The sequence below is a fragment of the Pseudorasbora parva genome, chromosome 12 (assembly GCF_024679245.1).
Source record: "Pseudorasbora parva isolate DD20220531a chromosome 12, ASM2467924v1, whole genome shotgun sequence".
Lineage (NCBI taxonomy): Eukaryota > Metazoa > Chordata > Actinopteri > Cypriniformes > Gobionidae > Pseudorasbora > Pseudorasbora parva.
In genome coordinates, this window is record NC_090183.1 from 16733017 (window position 1) to 16753019 (window position 20003).

At 38.3% G+C, this 20003-nt stretch overlaps 1 protein-coding gene across 1 annotated transcript in view; it reads right to left on the minus strand.

The window, feature by feature from the left end:
• The window catches only part of col18a1b (collagen type XVIII alpha 1 chain b), a 54914-nt gene that overhangs the window by 20059 nt on the left and 14852 nt on the right, over window positions 1–20003 (minus strand). The window contains exons 2-12 of the mRNA XM_067458621.1: window positions 15424–15965; window positions 15016–15099; window positions 11931–11987; window positions 6815–6881; window positions 5028–5173; window positions 3232–3258; window positions 1781–1966; window positions 1629–1655; window positions 1473–1535; window positions 1111–1194; window positions 34–66 (exon numbers count right to left, since the gene is read on the minus strand). Coding sequence (XP_067314722.1) covers window positions 34–66; window positions 1111–1194; window positions 1473–1535; window positions 1629–1655; window positions 1781–1966; window positions 3232–3258; window positions 5028–5173; window positions 6815–6881; window positions 11931–11987; window positions 15016–15099; window positions 15424–15965 — 1316 coding nt within the window. The remainder of the gene's footprint in view (window positions 1–33; window positions 67–1110; window positions 1195–1472; window positions 1536–1628; window positions 1656–1780; window positions 1967–3231; window positions 3259–5027; window positions 5174–6814; window positions 6882–11930; window positions 11988–15015; window positions 15100–15423; window positions 15966–20003) is intronic.

Sequence of the window (20003 nt, forward strand, 5' to 3'; positions counted from 1 at the left end):
TTAGGGATAGATTAGCTGATTCCTAAAACGTACCGTCAATCCAGAGCCCTCCATATCCACAAATGCCTGAAGAGAGTACATTACAGTATAAAACACTTTTATTTTAGCTCATTCCTCGGGTTTCATAGTAAAAATATGTTTGATCATTTTCAGTAAAAGTAAAATAAAAATAAAAACAAAGCTTAAGAAATAAAATAAAAACATCTACAGATACGTTTACATCACCTTGTTGTCCATGTTTTTTGTGTTACTACACTTGTGCTTCTCTTTTGGAATTCATTCAGTGGGTTAAGCAAAAGACAAATGAGAGCACTGGCTGATCAATCTTTGACAGTCTCTCAAAATGTAAAATACAAAACGGCTGTTCTTTTTTCCCCATTTTTGAAAATGATCGAGGTGCATCCCACTTTGCATACTTGTGCATTATTCTATATTGTTTTGTAGTATAAATAGTGTGTTCACACTGAAAATCTCCCCCAAAAGAAAAAGTGCACTTAATATACGTGGATGATATACTTGAAGGGTTAGTTCACCCAAAATTTAAAATGATCCCATAACGTTCTCACCCTCAAGCCATCCTATATGACATTCTTCTTTTAGATGAAAACAATCTGAGTTTTATTAAAACATGTCCTGGTTAATCCAGGCTTTACAGTTTCTGTTTTGAAGTCCAAAAAATTGCATCTATCCATCATAAAAGTGTTCCACATGGTTCTGGGGGGTGCATTAGTGTAAGAAAAATATACATATTTAAAACTTTACAAACTGTCATTTTTAACTTCCACAAACTTGGAAGAGCCCAAGGACATTTTTTAATATAACTCAGATTGTAGTCGCCTGAAAGAATAATGTCATAGATACCTAGGATAATTTGAGAGTGAGTAAATCATGGGCTAATTTTCATTTTTGGGTGAACTATTCCTGTAACACATTACAATGTTGAGTACATACATAAGTGCAAAGTACATCATTTGAGACAACTTTTTTCAGAAGACAGCATTTGCCTTAATTGTGCAAACATGTTCTTAGTTCATGTTAAGTGTTCAATGGATCACTCTGCTGTATGCACATTTTAAGTACACAGACCTACAATAGTTGTGTTATACTCACAGTCCTGTCTGAGATTAAGGGCCCAGGAGGTCCAGGTGGCCCAGGTGGACCTCTAGGGCCTTGATGTCCTTCCCCTTTCTCTCCCTACAGATTAAAAAAATAAAAATGATATTCTTTGTTCAAACATGTCTTACCAAAATTCTGGTCAACAATATTTTTTCTCTTTTTTTCTCTCCAAGATTATTGACTTATTATGCCTCATCGGCATCATGTGATAGTGGTATTATAAATTTAAAACTGTACACCATAGACTGCCAGTTTGCACACTCCTGGTTTAAGGTACAATGTATAATACGATAATTATAAAATAATTAATAATAAAAAATAATAATAATAAAGAAAATCAGATTTTTGCAGACCACCTTCTGTCCTTTAGGTCCTATAGAACCTGCTTGTCCTTGAGAACCTTTTTGTCCTTTAGAGCCCTGAAAAGTAAGACCATAGGAGAATGATGAATTAATAAACAGTCTTAGTTTACATTCAAACACAGCCAAGAAATGTATGTGCAGAAAACTCACAAGTTTGCCGTCCTTTCCTGGTTGACCCTATAAAACATTAAAATTATGTTTAGCCTGTGTTTTTAAACTATCAATTGTATTGTGTTCTCAATAGACATTGACAATCAACCATTTTAAAAGTAATTAGATGCTAAAGGAAGTTTTTCACTCACTGGCTGCCCCTTTAGGCCTGGTGGGCCCTTTGGACCTGATGGTCCCATTGGACCTTGCACCCTCTCCACCTTTTTATCTCCAGACCCTGTCAATTCTGTTACTGGACCCTGGGGCCCAGGTGGTCCAGGTGGTCCTGGAGGCCCACGGTCACCTTTGGGACCAGGATAACCTGGGCCAACACTACCCTATACAGAGAGATGGGCATCAGCGGTGTTGAATCCGACAGTTGTAGTAGTAAAATAGCTTTTTAATGCCATGTCATCTGAGGCCAAAACAAAGTATTAAAACAGCAAAACAAAATGTTAAGGCTGCAGTCCGTAACTTAATTTGTTTTGTGTTCAAAATGGAAAAAAAATTGATATAAAGAGCGAGTACATCATGGATTTTTTCCAAACCATGTTTTTGTCTTAAAGGGTTAGTTCACCCAAAAAGGAAAAAATAGACCATTATTTACTCACCCCTTAAGTCATCCTAGGTGTATATAAATTAATAAAATCAGAGTTATATTAAAAATGTCCTGGCTCTTCCAAGCTTTGTTGGGTAATTTTTGAAGTCCATAAAAGTGCATCGTTCCATCATATAACTGCTCAACATCGCTCTGGGGGGTTAATAAAGGCCTTCTGAAGCAAAGTGGTGCGTTTGTGTAAGAAAAATATCCATATTTAAAACGTTATAGACTTAAATAAATAGCTTCCGTCGGTCAGAGTTACACAAGTCGACTTGCGCTAAAAGAGTAACCCATGACGCGATGTATAGGAGCATTTTGTTTTGCTCTATCCTCTGCGTCTGAAAGAAAAATGTCATATACACCTAACTTGAGGGTGAGTTCCTTTTTGGGTGAACTAATCCTTTAAGGCTGATTTGCTTACTACATAAAAATGTTGTCTACTAACATTATTTTTTATTTCATTTTTTATTAAGCAGGTTAAAAACTCATTGAGATTAAAATATATTTTACAAGAGTGGCCAGGCCCGGAAAGCAGGTAACATAAACATACAGATACACATCAAAACAGAAAAACACAATCAAGGATCACAACAGCAATTTACCAAAGGATAAAACACATTAAAAGTAACTTAAACTTGTTTAGTGATGGAAGCATAGTCATCTTTAAGATGTTTTGTAAATGATTCCAAGCAGCATTATATATAAAGCCTTTTTCCTAGCTCATTGATGTTTTAAAGAACCAACTCTTTGTATGTTCACTTTCCATTAAACATATTTTATTGGATTGTCCCACTTTTAATCACAAATAGACTTATAAATAAAACAATACCAATTAAAACTTCTTTGAGTATACCAATATAGTCTTGATAAATTCTTGTTTTAAAGGAGATAAAAAGTCTGTTGGTGATTTCAAAATGGATATCTGGATTTTGACAGAAGTCAATATCCATTTGCTGCAATGGTGAAGGGTGTGTGTGTACCACTAAAATAGACCTTGTTTACCTTCATTCCTTTCTCGCCACGATCACCCTGGGGAAACAAAAAAGACACGACTGAAAACCCCCCCACTAATCTTGTCACGTCACACCAGATTAGGAAACAGGGTAAAGCAAATTAATGTATAATTTACCATGCAAATTGGATATCTTCCCCCAACTAAAAATATACAGTAACATTCTATTTACTTGCCTATTTACTTGAACAGTTTCTATTTTATACTTTAGGGCAGGCATTATCAACCCTGGTCCTCAAGGGCCACTGTCAAGCCAAGTCAAGTCATCTTTATTTATATAGCGCTTTTACAATGACAATTGTTTCAAAGCAGCTTCACAGTGTTAAACAGTAATGCAACATAATTTGATTTGGCTGTACAGTCGGTCTGGAGAAAACGGTGATGCTATCAGCTTATTTTACTTTATCATATAGTGACAATGTTGGCAGATCAGTATCATAGTTTATAGAATTAAATACGACCTAATTAATTAATTAATTAATTAATTTTATTTCTATATTTAGTTGAATAATGTGGATCATAATTTTAGTGTCCCCAACTGAGCAAGCCAAGCCAAAAGCGACAGTGGCAAGGAACCAAAATGATGGAAAAAAAAATAAACCTTGGGAGAAACCAGGTTCAGTCGGGGTGCCAGTCCTCTGGCCTATTAACAAACACTGTATGATTATTAGTCTGGCAATCTTACAGGTCAGAAATATTAGATTGGAATATTCAAAATGTATGGGTATCACGCAAAAGACAGGTTTATGTCCTGTAGAGTTTAGCTCTAACCCTAATCAAACAGACCTTGACCAACTAATTATGCTCTTTATGATTACTATACTCTAAAAAGAGCTGGGTTAAAAACAACCCAAGTTGGGTTGAAAATGGACAAACCCAGAAATTGGGTTTTTTGAATGGGTCCATTCACTGTGTTCAAACAACCCAATTTCTGGGTTTATCCATTTTTAGATGTTTTGGAGACAAAGTTAGAGACGCCAGGCTGAGATGGTTTGGACATGTTCAGAGGAGGCAGAGTGAATATATTGGTAAAGGGATGCTGAGGTTAGAGCTGCCAGGCAGGAGGTCAAGAGGAAGACCAAAGAGGAGGTTTATGGATGTAGTGAAGGAGGACATGAAGATAGTCGGTCTGAGAGAAGAGGATACAGAGGATAGGACTAGATGGAGGCAGATGATTCGCTGTGGCGAGCCCTGAAGGGAAAAGCCGAAAGAAGAAGAAGTCCATTTTCAACCAACTTGGGTTGTTTTTAACCCAGCATTTTTGAGAGTGTAGAAAACTACAGGCAAGTGAGTTTGATCAAGGTTGGAGCTAAACAATGCCCAGAGTTGAGAACCCCTGTTTTAGAGTATGCTCTCTTAGGGTGACTACCTATCCCGCATTTTGAATGACAGCTCACGTTAGTGTCCACCCCTGATGTCGATAGCCAAGGACAGGGGGGAGAATAAGAAATGGACTAGTTATCGCCAGCTGGGACTGACGAACCCGAGATGATGCCGGGGGCTTGGCAGCAGAAGATGGCTCCTTGGATCGGTGGATTGTGGTGGAGTTTTTGCAAAGATAAAGGACTTGTCGTCAGAAAGGAAGACCTTGTTTTTGGACATGATAGCACTTTGGTGTAGCCAATTACAGAAAAATTGTAGGGGAACATGAATTGGCTATGTATATAGACTTCCTCTTGGGCTGATCATGTATATCATTTGAATGAGTCCCTCCCGAACTTTGTTAACTAAACATAATTGAATACATTCAAATAAAAAAAATAATCAAACCTAAACAGAATTGTACCTTCTCTCTACAAGTTCCACTTGTGCAGGAGGGTGACACTGAAGTCCCATTAGCTCCCCAATCACGTTTTGGCCCTGTGAATTCCCGGTCTCTTTGGTCTCTCTTCTCTTCCCTCACACCTTTATCTCCTTTAGCGCCAGAGAAACCTGATGAAAACAGTACTGGAAGGGTCATCTTGGACAAAGGCCATCAACTAATAGGCTTTCAAACCTATACATTTCGTAATAGTTCATTCATTCATTCATGCATACTAGATTTAATATGTATATACGTTTATAAGTATACTAACAAGCTGATGTATCAGCTTTACCAAAGTAATTTCAAAATGTGAGAAACATATTCCATAAATTCAAAAGCAAGTAAATACTTTTCAAACTTCTAGCTAGGTGTAGAGACCTAAAGAGATCACGTCTTCACCAAGCCCTATCTGTATGCCTAAATAAATATTAAATTAAATGATGATAGAAATAGATTAAAGCTACACTATGTAACTTTTCCGTCCGCTAGAGGTCGCCTATCCAAAACAAAGGTGTAGTTTGATGACTCCAAGTTTGAGCGCAGAATCTTGGGACATGTGGTCTTCACCTCACAAAAAGAAGGTGGAAAAGAATCAGGATAGGAATCAGTCAGAAATCATGTTCAAGAATGTGATTATTAATGTTACTGTAGTATGAAGCAGAGCAGGACAGAGTGTTGAGAGAGCTGAGCAAGGCCACTGGAGCGATTGTTATGGAACAGACAGCTCACGAGCAGCGGGACTTTTATTATGAAGGGACAAAGTCGTCTGCGCCATTACTGCTTTTTTGGTCATGAGTATGAGGTAACGCGGCTCTGTTTATCATACTAGATACAGTGTGATAAAGTTAAAGTGTGTTTAAAATGATGTTCTGACGTTACTCTTTGCATTCGCTCAGCGGCTGCTGTGACAGATGGTGCACATTTCTGAGAGTGAAGCCAAATAAAACCAGAAACCGAGGATAGATATGACGCAATTGACAGGCGACTCCCTCAGAAGTCCCGGCTCCTTGGTTAAAATAGCAATTTTCTTACAATTTACAAATAGTTGGAAACATTTGGGATAATATAAAAACTCAACTGAACAAAATATGTTACACTGGCCTGGTGGTTTTTGGATGTTTTACTGCAAAAATACTACATAGTGCACCTTTAATAGTCCAAACAATTAAAATTAGTAAAAATGTAACAGTCAAATTGATTAAAAACAGGTTTTTTATTTTTTTTATCCTGTGATAGTAATGCATTATTTTCGGTGACCATTACTGGTCTTCGTTGTTAAATTACCCTTAGGAAATCAATGTAATATTCTGGTGTAATATTCTTAAGAAACCTAAAAAATAAAATAATAATAATAATAAATCATAGTGGTCCCAATTTTTTTGTGTTAATACGTACAATTAAACTTATGAAACAAATGATACAACTAGCATTGTCCACAAGATGGCACTACAGCATTTTCATTGCATTCTGTTGGAAGCGATTTTTGCCTACATGCCTATTACAGCAACATGTTTTGTGAGCTAAAATTATATATTGGTCACATCTCACAGATTCCAAAATGTTTTAAATTATATGCCAAAGATAACACAGCTAACAAACAGTTTCCTATGTAAGCATCACCTCCAGTAAACATTCACTGCACTTTCTAAACAAACACATAAACATTCTATAATTTCAGTTCAATACATTTTCTGTTTCTTTGTCCTTTTGTCAATACAAAAAATAAAATAATACTAATAATAATAATAATATTTTGCAATTTCACAGACCTGTCTCTCTCTGATGGTCATCTGTGTCCAATTTAGGTTTACGCACTGCAGGTTGTGGAGGCAGGGGCTGCAGAACAGAACAGACAACTTTTAAAGAGACATTGTGTGACTGATATAAGATGTTGTTTAGCTACTTAGTTGATGAATACATTAGTAATGATAAAACCTTACTAAACATTCCATAAAAAGCTATGTCAGTTAATTTAGTCTGATATAATTCCATAGTGCACTATCCCCTTTACACACTGTATCCATTGGACATCACATGCTGTTGTTGTTTTATTTTATTATAAATTGTATGCTTTTATTGTATGAGTAATGCATGGTCACTGATTGGTCCCTGCTTGTGCAATATGTGTATGGGAACTGGATGTTTGGAAATGGACATGGTGGGGGGTGGATCTCAGAGAAGGAGAAGTGGGTGTTCTGAATCTAGGGAGGTCTCACATTGAACCAGTTCATCACAAAGTTATCAAACGACTCCTCTGTTTTGTGTACATCCACATTGTATTAGAAGCGGGATCGCTGACAAATAGTATATAGCTTACTGTACATAATAAGATTTTTTTTTTTTTTTTTGTCTTTTAAACACTATTAGCACTATTTTAAATGTTTCTTGGGTCAAATTATATGTGCTTGCATTCATTAATATTCACTTGTGTGTGCTTATATAAGTATCATTATTTATTTAAAATATTAGGATGCCATATCCTAATATGATGCATACGTTATTAACGTTTTAAAATTTACATGTAAAGAAATCTAGTGTTTGATCATATCTAAATATTTATTAAAATGCAAGACTGCAATACTTTTTGGAGCAAGATTAGAAACATGTATATTAGAGCCATAAGGCACCTACTGGGTAATGGCATTACAAATTAACATTATTATTTTTTACTCACAAAAAGACTCAAAAAGAAGATTTAATGACAAAAAGATTTAATGACAAGATAAATCACAATTAATTTATTGTCATTAAAGGGGGGGGGGGGGGGGGGTGAAACACTCAGTTTCAGTCAATCTCATGTCAATCTTGAGTACCTATAGAGTAATATTGCATTCTTCATATCTCCGAAAAGTCTTAAGTTTTATTATATTTGTAAAAGAAATAAGGGCTGTACCGACTCTTTCCGGAAAAAACCAAGCGCCTGGATGCGTATTGAATGGGCGGAGCTAAAGAATGACGAATGCGCAAAGCGGTGACGTCCTCAAGCGTGGAAAAACCCTTTCTATCGATCTCAGCTAATACAGATATGATCCAGAATCTAATTCGGAGGCTGAAATAGAAACAGCAACAGCAGGACGTCCGTCTCTGTGGTATGTACTGTATTTAGTGGCCTGTCAACATTTGTCTTTACTCTCAGTTTATGAGGACATGATTCGGTTTATGGACTATTGTATGCGACCAAACCTTAGTAGCAAGCAAAAACGGTTTTGCACGTCAGACTAGTGTAACGTTATAATGTTACATAGAACAGCAATGAAGTCCGTTAGCGCATTTGAATGACGAAGCACGCGATCGTGTCCTTTACTGATGTTTACATACGCGACGATAAGCAACAGCACAGACATTTGAAGCAGTTTTACTCACCGGCTGCTTCCAAAGCAGGACCGAACCTTTATCGCTGGGACGGCTCCGTCAAAAACACTCTTCTTGGAGTGTGGAGATCCACTTTGCGATGCGACAAGCATTTCTGCGTTCAAATCAAGCCTGCAGTCTCCCTCTCATTTACTGAAGCTTTCGCGCCTCGATCGCCCCCAGGTGACCGGTCCTAGTATAGCCGCCCCTCTGTGTTTTCTAATGGACGCGAGGCAAACTAAATAATAAAATTACGCTTCAAAGATTTTCCCCCAAAGTTAGTTTATGTCACTGAAGGCAGTTATCATCATGATGATTTCATTTCAGGTGTTCGTTTTAAAAATAAGTTTAGTTTGAGTTAGTTATTTGATGCCATAAAAACGGGGGGGGTGACGTCATGATTGACAGCTGAGACTGACGGCTTCTCTGAGTGAAGTTGTCACTGGGGCACTAACGGACTTTTTTCGAAAATTTTGGGAGCAGATTAGAGCTTTAGCTTTAATTTCTACATTTCCATAACTGTCTATTTCACACCAACATAATTAATTGTTCTGCATCTGCGAGAGTGTGGGCGGGCTTTTGATATCGCGACTGTACTTCCTGCTCTACTTCCTGCGCTCTACTGCGCAACTCCGGTCCCGAAATCGCTACTGCGCAGACTCGGTCCCAAGATGTCAGTGCCGTGCAAGGCCGCCTGAAAGCTTCAAATATGGCAAGTGGAAACGGATGATGTCGAGTCGTCCATATTTTTTTACGTCTATGGTTCAAATCGGTTCAAATGCAACGCTGCCTTCCCGGAATGCTGTGCTGAAGCGTTGAAGTCGCTTAATGTCAAAGTGGAGGAATGAAGTGGAGCACGGCGCGGCCTATAACCGACATAAGTGTTCAGTGGATCTGCACCTGAGTGTTTATGGGTGTGCATTTCCTCTCTCTCCCTCTAGTCACGCGCGCGCGCGCACCCTACCGAGAGAGGAGCCCGTACGGCCCATACAAGGACCTTCCGTTCTATTAACGTCAAGTCAACCCATACTCGAAAAAAACTCTCCGAAACTTGTGAGAAACCGGAAGGAGTATTTTTAACACAGAAATACTCCATCAAACGTCCAACATTAGTTTTTGAAACTTTGTCTTATTTAGGATGGGAATCCAAGTTTAACAGTGTAAAAAGCTCAGTATGCATGAAACAGCATTTCACCCCCCCTTTAATTGACAATAATTATTGCACAACCAGTATTTAGTACCAAAAGATCTCTTCAAAATATTCAATAAATATTATTGAACTAAAATATAGAACATTAATTTAATAGAAAAAATGGTCACATTTGACCATCAATGAGTATTAGTGTAATAAAGTATTATGAGTAAGGAATACCTGGTTAAATACTAGAATAAAATGAATGTTAACAATGTTGCATCTCTATCACGCTCCATAGTAAAACGATCATGCAAATATGGCTGACTTAATAATCAATGCACACTAAGCTGTACTGTTAACAAAAACTTGCTGCAAACATCTGTATAGTGGAACTGTTGTGTATCCACTTAAGCCATTCAAATGCATTGACACAGCGCTAGAAGTATTGAGTGCTCCATTAGCCACGTGACTGCGCGCGCCGCAGCTTTGTTTAATATCAAAAGCAGGTTTGGCAATTTGGCGTGAGATTAAGTTGGGCAGAGTGAAAGCGTGTCTCACGCCAAATGCGTGAGAGTTGGAAACCCTGCGTAATTTAACTTAGCCGCATTCATCGTGAAGTGTGCACGCGTTTTAAACTACACTCACTTCTTCTGGAGGTGCAGCAGGAACACAAATAGCTGGTACAGATCCTTTATTCAGGAGCAGCTTCTTAGCAAAACCTGCTTTAAACTGACCCTCGTTTATAAAGCAATCTGGTGAGAGGAACATCAATATGACTGCTGTGTTCATTATTATAAACCCAAGAACAGAACACCACAATCGCTTAGATGCCATTCTGCTCCAGCGTTTCAACAATGGCAGACTATGATGATGACAGCTCGCTCAGGGCAGGTCTGTGTTGAAACGCTGCTGTCAATCAACAATCCTGGGCGGGGTGTCTGACCGTGTGACGTCACATGGTCGAACAGTATGAATTGAGACCGGAGAAAACATATAAGGAGATTTAAAAAAGCACTGGATGGATTTTTATCAGTACAGGCACTGCCAACACACATTTCCATGCAATCAGCTTGTAAAAGTGCATGTACCATTATATGACCTCTTTTAGACTGTTGGCTAAAAAACGTGACCGAATTATCTGTGGCATCCACACATTCGTTCTCAACAATTAAGGGGAAAAGACTAAAGAGCTCAAAAGAGAGACTAAAGTGTTCACAGTGCAACAGAACAAAAGGCAAAGAAACAACTGTGGGTTTGAGCACACTATTGGACGCAACAAATGCCCGGCTTTTAAAATCGCTGCAAATCATTCAACAAATGGAATCACTTTCATGCCAAGTGTTGTAGAGCCAAGCCTCAAAATACAGCTGGGCAGATGGTGCCATCTAGTGGAACTGGTGAAAAAAACCTACACAGAGTAAATGAATTGGAAAGTGCGGGTCCACCAAGATTATTTTCATTGTGAAAGTGTGGCCCTGCTATGCTAGCAAACAAAGGAGAAATATTCACCACTCTCACAACAACCTGTAACAAGCAAGTCAAGATGAAAATAGACACTGGAGCTAAATGCAATGTTATGTTTTTATCCACATCGCGGACCCCAAAGCCCAAATTGATCAGTCAAACAAGTAACGAGTACGAAACGAGTAAATCTGATAGCCTATGGAGGTCAGAAAATTCAGACATATGGGCACTGCCACCCTATAGTTCTTTCAGGGGGAAAATTGCTATTCCACATTGCTATTACCAGACAGAACGAGGTTAAATTTAATTCAAATAGCCCAGAAGTACATGCTGTAAAACAACAGGTTCCTGAGATGAGTGATTATGAGGACTTGTTTTGTACACTGTTGGTAAGCATCCAGTTATATAACAAACATGCCTGGATGAATCAGTGCATCCTACTGTGTGTGGCCCCAGAAGGATCCCCCTGACCATGAAAGACAAAGTTGCACAAGAGCAGGAAAGGATGAACAGACTGGGCATTATTTTGCGAGTGGGGGAGGCTACATTGTGAATGTCTGCCATGGCAGCTGCTGTCAGAAAGGATGTACACATTATGCATAGACCATGTACATCTTAATAAGGCTCTCCCGAGGCCTCATCACCCATTAAAAACTATAGAGCAAGTGATCGCTGAAATGCCACACAGCACAGGGCAAAGGTTTTCAGCATTCTGGATGCAAAGTGGGGATGTATTAAAAACTACATAATTTTTTTTTCTGTATATGGAAATTTCAAGAGAACTACAAGGTTGCATTAATGTTCACCAAATGTTCCCAAAAACACCTAACCAAAAAGCTAATTTATATACTTATATACTATTTTTTACTAGAGGGCTTTGATAGAACTGTATTTTTGTCAGATAAATATATTAGCTAATGTCCAAAAATACCTACTAAATTATGTTCTATATACTCTGTGTCCTCTGTTCCACTTCCGTTGTCTCCAGAACCCTGCAAATAATGAAAAACAGGCATTATCACCATTTTACCACAACATTTCCAGATAGTTAGTAAGCCTTCAAGATAGGGCTGGGCGATAAAACGATAATTATCACAATATAATTTTCCTTGATAAAACGATAAAGTAGCCTATCGATATAACGCTATGTGTAATGCTGCGCATGCGTTTTGCAGACCGGACTTCTGGGTGCTGCACGCGCTTATGTTTACAGTACAGTCACAGTGACTGACAGGCTTGGGGATCGGAGTGAAGTGGAGCGAGAAAAATGAGCACTAGTAAAGAAAATTCAGCACTCACGACCAGCTTGGAAGACACATATATCGTTGACAAGTTAGTTCGCTCAACTTCAGTGGTTTGGATATATTTTGGCGATCCCATCCGACATGGACTGCTTATCATAGGTTCACCACACGGAATTTAATTATTAAATGATCGTGCTTCTACGAAGTTCTTCCAAATAACAATGAGCCCAACACAGCGGTAAATCTACATTAACTACATTCACGCACAGGCTTATCACCATGTTATTTGTAGTGGGTGACTGACAACAAGCTAACGCTAACTGTACCAAACTATAATCACTAAAACATCGGACTTGTAGATCGCTATCATAATTGTTTGTCTTTGGTGATGTATTAATTACTCAGCATCGCCTGTATCAAAAGAGAAATAATGTCATCCGATGTTTAAAATGAATAAAATAGACAGCCTTTACTGGAGTTACACATCTACTGAACTTTGCTCTCTCACCAGCCCACTGTCGGAGAAGTGTGTGTGTCAGTGAGATGCGTGCGTTTGTGTGTGCGTGCGTGTATGTGTGAGATTCATGGTGGACCAATCCACTGTGAGGCAAGAGAGGGGAGACTCAAAATGTTTACATTTAAAAAGTTAAAATTTTAAGTTTAAAGCCCCACTTGGCTACTTTTGCTCTCGGGGTCCCCCTACAGTTTGGAAAAAATAATGTCCTCAACTACTGTCGTGAGAGCTGTCATCCTACAACAGGGGATGCCATCGCGCGTGCATTTGTTGACATGACAACCCTGATAGCCCTGAACTAGTGATGCGTGGGTCGTCTCATAACCCGCGGACCCCGTATGTCTATTTAATGGTCGCGGGTGCGCGGCGTGTTGTAAAAATATATACAGTGGTGCGGTGCGGGCCAAATAACTTCATAAAAGCGTCCCGCGGGTCAGTGCAGCACTAACAGTTCCCCTGAAAACTGCAAGAGGAGTTCTTCTGGCGTCGCGTGTGAAATGTCTTCATCCCAGGTAACGTTACAGTCAGTGGCATATGTTTCAGCATGTCATATGAATATAATTTCATGGGTTTTATTTTTTTCAAATGCCAAATAATCACGATGCTCACGTTCACAAGCCAGCGTCATTATAGTAGTCTATTGGTTACCGTTTTACAGAATCTATATGATACTTCAGTTCATTGTTTGAGTGGTAGCTCACCGTAACAAGCAAGCCTGCAGTCTCTCTCTCATTTACTGAAGCTTTCGCGCCTCGATCGCCCCCCGGTGACCGGTCCCAGTATAGCCGCCCCTCTGTGTTTTCTAATGGACGCGAGGCAAACTAAATAATAATATTACACTTCAAAAATGTTTCCCCAAAGTTAGTTTATGTCACTGAAGGCAGTTATCATCACGATGATTTCATTTCAGGTGTTCGTTTTAAAAATAAGTATATATTTAGTTATTTGATGCCATAAAAACGGGGGGTGTGACGTCATGATTGACAGCTGAGACTGATGGCTTCTCTGAGTGAAGTTGTCACGGAGGCACTAACGGACTTTTTTCAAAATTTTTGGGAGCAGATTAGAGCTTTAGCTTTAATTTCTACATTTCCATAACTGTTTATTTCACACCAACATTATTAATTGTTCTGCATCTGCGAGAGTGTGGGCGGGCTTTTGATATCGCGACTGTACTTCCTGCTCTACTTCCTGCGCTCTACTGCGCAACTACGGTCCCGAAATCGCTACTGCGCAGACTCGGTCCCAAGATGTCCGCGCCGTGCAAGGCCGCCTGAAAGCTTCAAATCTGCCAAGCGGAAACGGATGATGTCGAGTCGTCCATATTTTTTTACGGTCTATGGTAACAAGCAGGACAGCATCGGTCGGGCACGCCTCCTTCAGCTCACGCCGACGAGCAAACCCTGGTCACATTTTGATCCTCGTCCTGCCTTTAATCCCATCATTTTTTCATTTCCTCTTATTGCTTTCCTCCAACAAAACCTTTTCTTTCTTATTTGTCTCTGCTGCTTCGGACATGACTATATTATCCGACGAACAAAGTTGGGCTCGCACGTCCGAATGTAAGGAAGTGTGTGTGTTGGTGGAAGTGACGTATATGCCGTAAAGCAGTCGAATTTTGTAGTTCTTTTCTTTTTCTCGGGTTACTACCCGAAACCCGAAGTTTAAAAGTACGATTAAAAACGATACAGACCCCATCAGGCTATGGCAGACGTGTCATTCAACCTATTGTAAGTCGATTTATCATCACAAGAGTCTTAAAAAATATATTATGAAGGTTGAAAAGTTACCTAGTGCTGCTTTAAAATGTTCAAAACTTAAAACACATTTTTGCCCGTTTGTGTCGAGTACAAAAATGCTGACCACAGTTAAGATTTTAATAAATAAATCTACCTCAGTTTAAATAAATTGTTCACCTGTTTGGGAAGTGTTTGTCATGTTTTGACAATACAGGATACAGTTAACTGTCTGTTTTCTACATCTTTCACTCAGGAGCAAAAATATGCCTTTAAACTTTAAAGAAATAAAGATTTTACATTTATCATGATATTTATCAATATCGGCTGATATGGAAAATTATATTGTGATAATTTTTTTGGGCCATATCGCCCAGCCCTACTTAAAAGGTATTATGTTATGTCAGTGCAAAAAAAGTCAGTTCTGTCTGTAAGCTATAAACAACAAATAACTTGCAAAAAGTAAAAAAAAAAGTCCCTATCTCTAAATATAAGAATTCCAGTCTCAAGTTTGCATGCAGCTTACATCATAGTCATCATCATCAGCTTCATCACAATGACGCTCTGCAGCCCGCGGGTTTCCAACCACTCTTAACTCTGAGATCATGCCCTAAAAAAAGACAGGTCCAACATCAACATCAGCCAACATATCAACTGTGGTTGCATATGAATATAAGTGCCTTTCTGGACGGATGGATGAATAAATTGCTAGACCATACTGTATATTACATATGTTGACCAGAAAGTAGCTAGACCACATTTGTCTGGGACGATCAACTGATCTATTTGACAGAAAGACAAACAGACAGAGACAGATACAAAAGCTACAGAGGGTCCAGATCAACATTTGTTGTTCAAATCTCAGGGATGACCCTTTGTATGTCTGAGAAAAAAAAAGACCAATATAGCACTTTCAGTGATACACAGGACATACTTGATATTTGTCTGGGTCATCAGTTCCACTTTGTCCAACAAAGATTTTGGAGCTTGTCTCCAGCTCCAAGTCGTCAGGTGAGCGCTCAAACTTTGCCACCTTGGGCTCAGTATCACAGTCATCGTAGAAAGACACCTGGTCCATATTAACTGCCAGAGAGAAGCGGCTCCACTCTAGGGGCTGATGTGCCACCTCAAAGCTGGCCACCTCTTGAGATTTATCTGAATTAGGCTCGGTGTAATAAAAAATAACTTTCCTTTTGCCATCCTCCACAGCTGAGAGCTTGACCCCCACGTACATGATGTTTTGATTGGAGTCAGTGATGGAGAAGAGGACCCCAGCATCATCAGAGGTGGGCTTCAAGTGGAAGACAAGAGAGAAGTCTCGGTAGAAATTAGTAGGAAGGTGGGCACGTGCCATCTGCTGCAGGTTGGTATCCTTTGTGAAGAGGTAAGCGGTTTGTTTATTTGGGCCTGGAACCTGCGAGATCTCTTCAGGCATAGGGCTTCCAATAAGTTGCAGCAGGGAGACTCCACTCTCTTCTATGGTATAAAGAATATTGCAAAATCAGTACAGTGACTTTTACTACAGTAAAACCTAATCTTCTGAAGGAACCTGCTCTTAATGTGATGTTTGGTGATGGTACATAAAAAAAGAAAGAAATTTAGTTATTACTGAAATGTTCAATATTGTTATTAAAATATTCAAAATAGACTCCTTCATTTGCATTCAGTTCCTATACTGGGGAAATGTCAAAATTGAGTTATAACTGAAATTTACTATTGAAATATTCAAAATAGATGCCCTCATCTACATTCAGTTCCTAATGGTACTAGAATAACATGGGTCTTTTAGAAAAATGGCCATTTAATATTTGCAATATGAAGTGAAATTGCACCTTTCCAGAAAGTCAACCGGTGCAACATCATAAATCAACAAGCTACATCCTTTGGGGAATGATAAAAAATGGCAACTGGTGTTTATTACCATGTCTACAGAACCTAGGGGAAAACAGTGAGGCGCAGTGGAATAGTACTTCACAGTGTACATTACTGTAAGTCCTGGGAGAATCAGACTAAATTTAGCTCGCTGATTATGTGAAATTTTGTTTTCTCAGGGCTCATGATTGTAAGATCACACAAATTTTACCATAACAGTTATAGGTTTTGTAAACCTGACCATTCTTTAGTGTAAATATTTTGTGCTGGACCACCTGTGTGAAAAAGAAGTATACTTTATACTTATAATAATATTTATTACGGAAAAATAATTATACTTAAAGAAAATAGTTATGTGTGAACTGTAATGTTTGTGCATATCTTTTGTATTTATTTATTTGACTCAAGGGTGATTTTTTAAACTCAATTAAAGGTTTAGTTCACCCAAACATGAAATTTCTTTCATTAATGACTCACCCCAATGTCGTTCCACACCCGTAAGACCTCTGTTCATCCTCGGAACACAGTTTAAGATATTTTAGATTTAGTCCGAGGCCTTTCTGTCCTTTGAATGTAAGTGTATGCCCACTTGATGTCCACATCCAGTAAGTAATGAAAACATCATCAAAGTAGTCCATATGTGACATCAGTTGGTTAGTTAGACTCTTTTGAAGCGTCGACAATACATTTGGGTCCAAAAATAACAAAAAATACGAATTTATTCAGCATTGTCTTCTCTTTTGCGTTTGTTTTCAAACCTCAAATAAAGAATCAAACAGTCGCGAATCAGCAGATTTATTCATGATTCATATCGCCAATGTCACGTGATTTCAGCAGTTTGCCAGTTTGACACGTGATTCGAATCTTGAATCATGACCGTTTGATTCTTTATTTGAGGAACACAGAAGAGAAGACAATGGACGTGGACAGCAACTGGGCATACACTTACATTAAAAGGACAGAAAGGCCTCGGACTAAATCTAAAATATCTTAAACTGTGTTCCGAGGATGAACAGAGGTCTTACGGGTGTGGAACAACATTGGGGTGAGTCACTAATGAAAGAAATTTCATTTTTGGGTGAACTAACCCTTTAAGTAGGCCTTGGGTCCATCTTTATAATATGATTATTATTTCTATTGTCTTTGATATATGTTAAAAAGTACACTGCCGAATGTACTGACAAGAATTTATGGTAAACTAAAATATACTTTATTGTCATTTCAATTAAAACGTGTGTGTGGTGTATTTAATATACAAACCTGATTACAAAAAAGACAATGTACAAATAGTGCATAGAAAAGGAATGCCATAATTTACAAATCTCATAAACTTATATTTTATTCAGAATACGAATTACAGAATACAAATGTTGAAAGTGAGACATTTTGAAATGTCATCCCAAATATTGGCTCATTTTGGATTTCATGAGACATTCCAAAAAAAAATTGGACAGGTAGCAAAAAGAGGCTGGAAAAGTTAAATGTACATATAAGGAACAGCCGGAGGACCAATCTGCAGCTATTAGGTCAATTGGCAACATGATTGAGTATAAAAATAGCCTCTCAGAGTGGCAGTGTCTCTCAGAAGACAAGATTGGCAGAGGATCACCAATTTACCTAATGCTGCGGTAAAAAAATAATGGAGCAATATCAAAAAGGAATTTCTCAGAGAAAAATTGCAAAGAGTTTAAAGTTATCATCATCTACAGTCCATAATATCATCCAAAGATTCAAATCTGTAACAATCTCTGTGCAACAATCTCAAGTGTCAAGTCCAGAAAACCACACTGGATGCTCTTGATCTTCGGGCCCTTAGATGGCACTGCATCACTTACAGGAATGTTACTATTTTGCCGGCTAAAAACTATATATGTCAAAAAAGAAGCCATATCTTAACATGACCCAGAAATGCAAGCGTTTTCTCTGGGCCAAGGCTTTAAAATGGACTGTGGCAAAGTGGAAAACTGTTCTGTGGTCAGATGAATCAAAATTTGAAGATCTTTTTGGAAAACTGGGATGCCATGTCATCCAGACTTAAGAGGACAAGGACAACCCAAGTTGTTATCAGTGCTCAGTTTAGAAGCCTGCATCTCTGATAGTATGAAGTTGCATGAGTGTGTGTAGCATGGGCAGCTTACACATCTGGAAAGGCACCATCAACACTGAAAGGTATATCCAAGTTCTAGAACAACATATGCTCCCATCAAGCAGTCGTCTTTTTCAGGGAAGACCTTGCATTTTCCAACTTGACAATGCCAGACCACATACTGCATCAATTACAGCATCATGGCTACGTAGAATAACAATCCAGGTACTGAAATGGCCAGCCTGCAGTCCAGATATTTCACCCATAGAAAACTTTTGTGCATCATAAAGAGGAAGATGCGACAAAGAAGACCTAAAACAGTTAAGCAACTAGAAGCCTGTATTAGACAAGAATGGGACAGACAACATTCCTATTCCTATATATTCAGCAACTTGTCTCCTCAGTCCCCAGATGTTTGCAGACTGTTATAAAAAAGAAGAGGGGATGCCGCACAGTGGTAAACATGGCCTTGTCCCAACTTTCTTAAGATGTGTTGATGTCATGAAATTTAAAATCAACTTATTTTTCCCTAAAAAAACTAATTTATATTTTAATTTTACATTATTACAAAGTGTACTTTCTAAATGTGTTAAGATAGTCATGAATGTACTCTTTTGACAAGTGGTCTTTTATTTCATTGATATTATCTGCAAACACTGTCCAGTTAATCTGAAATTTACTAAAATGTTTTGAAGATCTCTACAAGTGCACATTCAATGCAACTCTGTACACTTTTCACAAGGGCAAAATAAATAAAATAAACACAATGCATGATCTTGTTTTTTATTTATTTTTTGTTTATATTTTGCTCTTAATGTCAGATTTTAATTCATAATCATTTCAACCTTACAGCTGTCAGGCTGTTTAAAGAATGTTTCTTTAAATTAAGTATACTTTAGAGCAACATTATAACACACAACAGTTTTAAATATCGGTAGGCTTATTTAGGCTACACCTGGCTAAAAGTTTTGACTGTGGGAACAGCATGTCCAATTCCAGAGTCATGTTTCAACTGCAATGGAAGCTTAGTGACTTTTCCCCATACACCACGATTTTCATTTGACACGGCTGTCCAGTCACTCACCCACTCAGCCAACATTCATTTCATTCCTGAGTAGTGCTGTCACCATGTTTCAAAATGGTTACACAGGGGATTCTGAGTATAGCAGGCCAATATTTAGTCCAGATGTGTCCACTTGCTCCTGCATCCTACCCCACAATGTCAACTTTTTTGTGGCCAAGGACCCCTTAAATGGTACAAACTTTTCAAAGGAAGAAGTGAACAATGCTTGTTTTATTGGCACAAAAGTAAATAAAAAAAGATAAATCACGCTGTTGTATCTGTCGCATTTTATTATTAGGCTTAAATTAAAAATTATGTAAGATAGCCTACCATTAATTCAAACTTTATTCACAAACATTATATACATGTATTTTATTTACCTTCACTTAACAACAAATCCTTTATTCAGAACAAACAATGAATAATACACTATATTGCCAAAAGTATTCGGAAACCCTCCAAATCATTGAATTCAGGTGTTCCAATCCCTTCC